Source organism: Cyprinus carpio, chromosome B5 (assembly GCF_018340385.1).
Source record: "Cyprinus carpio isolate SPL01 chromosome B5, ASM1834038v1, whole genome shotgun sequence".
NCBI lineage: Eukaryota > Metazoa > Chordata > Actinopteri > Cypriniformes > Cyprinidae > Cyprinus > Cyprinus carpio.
This window is the reverse complement of record NC_056601.1, coordinates 35,405,566-35,411,874: the sequence shown is the minus strand read 5'-3', so window position 1 is coordinate 35,411,874 and position 6,309 is coordinate 35,405,566. Positions and strand designations below refer to the sequence as shown.

General features: G+C 32.3%; 1 protein-coding gene across 1 annotated transcript in view; it reads right to left on the bottom strand.

Annotated features, from left to right (window-relative positions):
* Nucleotides 1-1,252: 1,252 nt before the first annotated feature.
* Nucleotides 1,253-6,309, bottom strand: part of LOC109057081 (colorectal mutant cancer protein-like) — a 78,957-nt gene continuing 73,900 nt past the window's right edge. Inside the window, 5 exon segments of the mRNA XM_042723309.1 lie at nucleotides 1,253-1,451; nucleotides 2,482-2,604; nucleotides 3,018-3,109; nucleotides 4,596-4,808; nucleotides 5,901-6,135. Of these exon segments, the coding sequence (XP_042579243.1) occupies nucleotides 1,271-1,451; nucleotides 2,482-2,604; nucleotides 3,018-3,109; nucleotides 4,596-4,808; nucleotides 5,901-6,135 (844 nt within the window). The 3' untranslated portion in view covers nucleotides 1,253-1,270.

Genomic DNA, 6,309 nt, shown 5'->3' with positions numbered 1-6,309 from the left:
TTCCAGCATGAAGTAAAAATGATATTTGAAATTATATAGTATGTAAATTTATTTTGTATTGTATTTTATTTTTTGTTTTATTTTTTTAATGGAAATTATTAGTTTGCTTTGTTTTATTGTAATTGAATATAAATATCTAATTTATTATAGCTTTTTTTTTGTGAGTTTTATTTTTACTGAATTATTTTTATTTTATATTATCCTTACGTTTTTTTTTTCTTTTTGTATTTCGATGCATTTTAATTTTATTTTTTTTAAAGCGCTTTGAGATGCAACTTTTAAAGGTGCTACAAGAAAAGTTTATTGTTTGTCCAATTCATCAGCGCATGTTATTGTAAAGAAAAAAAATTCTCATGAGCAAATTAAATGTTTTCATTGATTAATGCAAAAAAAAAAAAAAAAACATCCATAAAAAAAATTGCTCAGGATCAGCAGTTAATATGACACTGAAATGTTAAAAAATTATCTAATTTTGATGATAAATTGGTAACACTTTACCATTAAGGTTTTATTCGTTAAATTATAATAGTTTGCATAAACTAGCAATGAAAAAAGCATTTAGAAATCTTAGTTGAAATAAATGTTAACATTTATTAATATTATAAAATCAAAAATTATTTTTATTAACTAATGTTAGTAAAGATAAATAAATATATTGTTCATTTTTAGCTCATAATGTTAACAAACAAGACTATTGTAAAGTGACTTCACAGATAAAATAATATATAGATGTTTAACGTCTCATCAGCCAATATGAGTTGTCTCAGTGGTGTTTTAACAAATCAATAATTCATCATTTGCGGCCTTGATTTGTCTGCAATCTGTATTCACAGTTGATAAATCTGATTATGGATCATAAACTGAGCACAGATTGTTAGGAAACTGGGTAAATGATGACAGAATTTTCATTAAAGATATGAGTTTAATCGGCAGATAAAGGAAACCTCGTTCTCATTTATTGCTCAAAACCATATTCCTCTACACTGTATGATTATGAAATATGATTATTAAACTAAACCAGCGACGAGTTTGTCTCTAAGTCTGTGCTGCTGTACTCTCTCGTGTCGTTTCATTCTGAGATTACCAATAATTATGAGGATTTTTGCCGTTCATCGTAAAAACTGTGAACCTCATGATTATGAATTGGAAAAACTGAACAGTATAAAATAAACGGCGTCTCCTGCTTGACAAAGTGAGCACGTCCGAGCCCTCGTTTCATGATGTTTTTGTATCAGGACAGTCGCTGTTGTGTTGAAGGGACGGTGTTGGTTCAGAGCGAGGTCTCGCTGGTGTGCGGGCGAGACGTCTCCTCCTCCAGAAGAGCGATGCGCTGTTTCAGCATCCGCACCTGCGTCTCGTGACGCTCCACCATCGCCATCATCTGAGACTCCAGCTTCTTCAGCTTGTTCTGGTGCTTCTTCTTGGCTTTCTCGTACGCCGCCACCAGATTACTGCGGGATAAACAGCACAGCTTCCATCACCAAACTACCACAAACGACTAAAACTGTTATCAGGAAAAAGGGATACACCACTGAGGGCTGATCATTTTGACCTGTAGACTTTTCTTGGTTATTATTTTGTTTCTATTTGGAATACAAACATTCCAAGATTCCCAGATAAACTATTATGCTTGGAAATGCTGTGTTGAAAAACTCTTCTCTCTGTTAAACAGCACTTGGGAATTATTAAAAAAATAGTGAAATATTTTATAGGGGGCTAATAATTTTGTCTTCTAATGTTTTTTTGTTAATTAATCTTTGTATTATAATGTTATTAAGTTGGAATCATAATTAAATATAGTTAATAAAAAAATACTAGATTAATAGATATAAAAAATGCAATAAAAAAATATTAGATAAAAACTTATAATAAAAAAATTTAAATGTTTGAAACTAACTGAAATAAGCTGAATTACTAAATTACTAAAACTAACTGAAATTAATAAAAATAATTTAAAGCTAAATAAAAATATATTAAAAATTTAATAAAATTACAAAAGCACAAAATAAAATATAAATAGTACATGAAAAAAATCTAGTGTTAAAAAAGAACTAACGAAAATTAGAAATGTTGAAAATAATTTAGGCTCAACAAAAATGTAAAGAAGTGAATATAAATGACGAGTGCATAACAAAAAAATATAAATTAAAAGAAAAACTTAAATTACAAAATAGAAATGTTGCCTTAGCAACTAATTGAAATAAGCTTAAGTACCAAAATTACTAAAGCTGAAATAGAAATATATTACTAAGCTAAACAGATATATAATGAAACTTTTTATTTTTATTTTTTGAAAATTTTTATTTTTATTTTTTGAGATTTTTCTAAATATGAATAAACAGTATAATCATATATAATAACCCTGGTAAATGCAAACACACGTTCAGCAGCATTAATGGTGTTGGGTGTGATTTGAGCAGCTTGAGACCAGCAGGAGGCACCGCACTGAATCCTGCTCTCAGATCAGTGTGTGTGTGGTACCTGTTCGCTCGTTTCAGGTCGTTAACGAACTCCGCCGACTGCTGATGTCTGACTTCACTGCTCTTAGTCAGTCTTTCTAACGCCGCCACCAACTCCTGAACACGACCCTTCAGCTTCTTCTCTCTGCAACACACACACACACACACACACACTCTCTCATTAACGAACACACACACACACACACACACACCAAGTAAGCGTCAGAATAACTGCAGTAATATCTCCAGATGAACTCTTACTGGACTGAAGCAGCTCAGCTTTACTTGATTCTCCATCAATCATGTTTTAGAGTCTCAAATCTGATCATCAGGATCTTTTGAGGAGCGTTTGTTTCCAGAAGCTTTACTTTCACTGTTCCTCAGCGGAGGAATGATCTTCACAAGCCTCCAGAACATCTCATTGATTCACATTACAAGCATCAGAATTTCATCATCATAAATCAGACTATATGAACCATAAAAGCCTGATGATCAGATATTATACTCAACGAAACACACTTCCACAAAAGACGGCTCGGAGGTTAAAGAGTAACTGACCTCCTGAGGGCGCTGGTGAGCTCGGCCGCGAGGTCACTGTCGCTCAGACTCCTCAGGTCACACAGACTGACCGCTGGAGAATCACCAGAGTCCTGGACACACAGACAGACAGACATCAGCCAATCAGATATTACAGATTCATGTGTCTGCATCAAGTCGTGTTTTTCTCATTTAACCTGTTCACATCAAAGTCTCGTTTCAAATGTGCATCAATCCTGTTTTTAGGTGTAACACACTAACTTTCAGTGCTTACAAACGTCCTCTCCACATCCAAAGAGAGCTAAAGGTAAAAAATCATGTTGATGACATCACAACCATGAGCTCATTAACATGACAGCCAAATATCACACAATCACAGCTGACTGTCTAATCACCGTTTCCTTGAATATTTACAGAAATAGCACATAAAAATAGTTTGTGAATCATGATATTTGTATATCTAACTGAATTAGCTGAAGTACTGAAAATACTAAAACTAAACAAAAATATTAAAAAGACCCCCCCCCCCCCCCATAAAAAAGACAACAAAAAAACAAAAAAACACACACAAAATAAAATATAAATATTGTATGCGACCTTAAATATGGAAAACCCTAGAAATAAATAAATAAATAAATAAAGGTAAACCGAAATATTACAAAACAAATAAAAGTGACAAATGCACATAAAATATAAATATTGCCAAAAAACAAACAATCAAACAAAAAACTTAAATGTAAAAAAAAAAAAAAAATTACTTGGCACCTAACTGAAATATGTTAAAGAACAGAAATTATTAAAAAATAAACTGAAATAAGAATAAATTAAAGCTAAATAGAAACATGAAAAATGACAAAAGTGCATAACAAAATCATTCAAATTTAAACTAAAACTTAAAATTTTTTTAAATTATGATTTGAACTTATGAAATGTAAAATTAAAATATAATTAAATATATTTTATTTAATTATATTTAAATTTAGGCCTCATATATCCAGGTTTTCAGAGACTGTGAGAATCCTGTTTCTTCAAAGACAAACACACACAAAAAAACATTGTAGAGGTATTAAAATAAAATTTTTAGAAGTCTAGTTTTTTGTTGTTTTAGTTTTTTTGTTGTTTCAAGTCATCTTGAGGCCCTTTGTTTTTTAGTTGTTGCTAGTTTTCGATTTGCAGTTGTTCTTTATGATGTAGTTTAACCATTTGCATGAATGAATATTTCACGTGCATTTATTTATTTGATAAGCAGACATGTTTTATCGTGACGATGATAATGTCACAGTGTTCCTGAAGCTCAAACAGTAAATCATACGTCGAGCAACACCGAGGTCATGGGTTCGATTTCCAGGGAAAGCATGAACTGCCAAAACTGCATGTGTTTCTTTATCGCAAGTTTTTTTAGATAAAAGCACTTGTTAAATACATAAACATGAATGCAACTACCTTAACAAATTATCATTAAAAAAATACAGCAGCAGAGCGACGAGAACAGAGCAGAGCAGTCAATAGAAACAGAGAGAGAGAAGATACTTTAAATCACACTAGCTGCTGCTGGAGATGAACACAGACAGACAGACAGCAGACGTGTATGTACCGTACCTTCCCGCTCTTGTCTTTGGCTCCAGCGCTGCTGCCGGTGGAGTTGAGCGACCGGCGTCTCTGTTCCTGATGTTCCTCCACCTCAGACTTCAGATGCTCAATGTGCACTAGATAGGCCTGTTCCTGAGCCTCCCGTGTGCTCAGCTTCAGCTCCAGAGCTTTCTTCTCCTTCTCCAGCAGATACAGCTGCGCCTTCAGCTCCGCCATCTCCTCCTGAACACACACACACACACACACACACACCTGTGACCTACAGCTCATTTCACAGAGCTTCATCTCACGGCTCGGATACGCTTCACAAACACAACCCCGAGTGTGTTTGATTTCACGGATACGCTTCAATACTGTATCGACTTCTAATCTATATAAACACCAGAAAAACTCTACGCATATACCAGGCTTTCCCTAATGAGGGTTTCGGAGTTGATGAAAAGATTAAATTATAAAAATGCTAAATTAAAAAATTATTTATAACTTTAAAAATACATTGAAATAAAGAACTAGTTAATATGAAATACAGAGGAATATGAAAAATTTGAATAATTTAAAATATTTTTTAAATTAATACAAATTGATTAAATAAAAACATTTTATTTAAAACAAACTAAACTAAATATTTAAAAAATAAAAAAACTAATCAAAATAAAACACTTACTAAGACATTAAAATGTGCACCGTATATTTTTGAAATCGCATTTGAATGATTTAAAATAATAAAGTAAAACACTAAAAAGATTTAATATTTTATCTGAAATAGATTAGACACTTTAAAAATGTTCAAAATGGATTAAAATTATGAAACATTATAAAAAATAAAAATGTTAATATCAATAAAAATAAATGAAAAATATTTTTACAATAATAAAAATAAACCCCTTTCTAAATAAGACAAAACTATTTTTTAAATATATTAAAATGAAAATATAAATCAAAAAACACAAACAACTTTACAATAATTTTAATATAACAAAAATAAAACACTAAAAATATTAAATATTTATTTTAAATAAATTAAAATGAAAATAATAATAATAAAAAAGTACTAAAAAATATTTTATTTGGTCACCTGCATATCACGTGCTCATGACCTGCCATCAGAGAACGTGAACATATGAATGTGCTGATAAATTATTGAAATTATTTTAGCTGAAAGAAGTTTGGGAATCTCATGCACACACTGGAACTGTGTCTCACAGTGATTCTCTGAAGCTCATTTCCTCTCGGAGTGTGTCAGTGTTTCTCTCGGATCTCACATTTCAAACACGCACATATTGATTTCTGGTTATTATCATAGAGTTGTGGCACCTTCATGGCCATGAGCTCCTGCATGAGCACGGCGTTCTCCAGGTCCAGTCTCTGCGAGTCTCCGCGGGGCTTGAGGTCGTAGTTCAGCGGGTCGATGTGGACGCTCTCCAGCTCCAGCATGGTCAGCTTGACGGCCGCCCGGTCGTTCTTCAGCTGCTGCACGTAGTCCTTCAGACGCTGCTCGTCGTCTTTGGAGAAATCCGTGTCACAGCTGCTGGCCGTCGAGCTGGTGGTGCTGCGACATCCACAACAATTCAGAAGATTTATATCAAATAAACATGTTATTAAATGTTACTCTTTTTAAAGAGTTTTCATAGAATTAAATTTCTTATTTTTTTTTATTATCATCAAAAATGAATTTGGATTTTGTTTTTTTCTATATTTTTTTTGTATTACTTTTATTTTATTT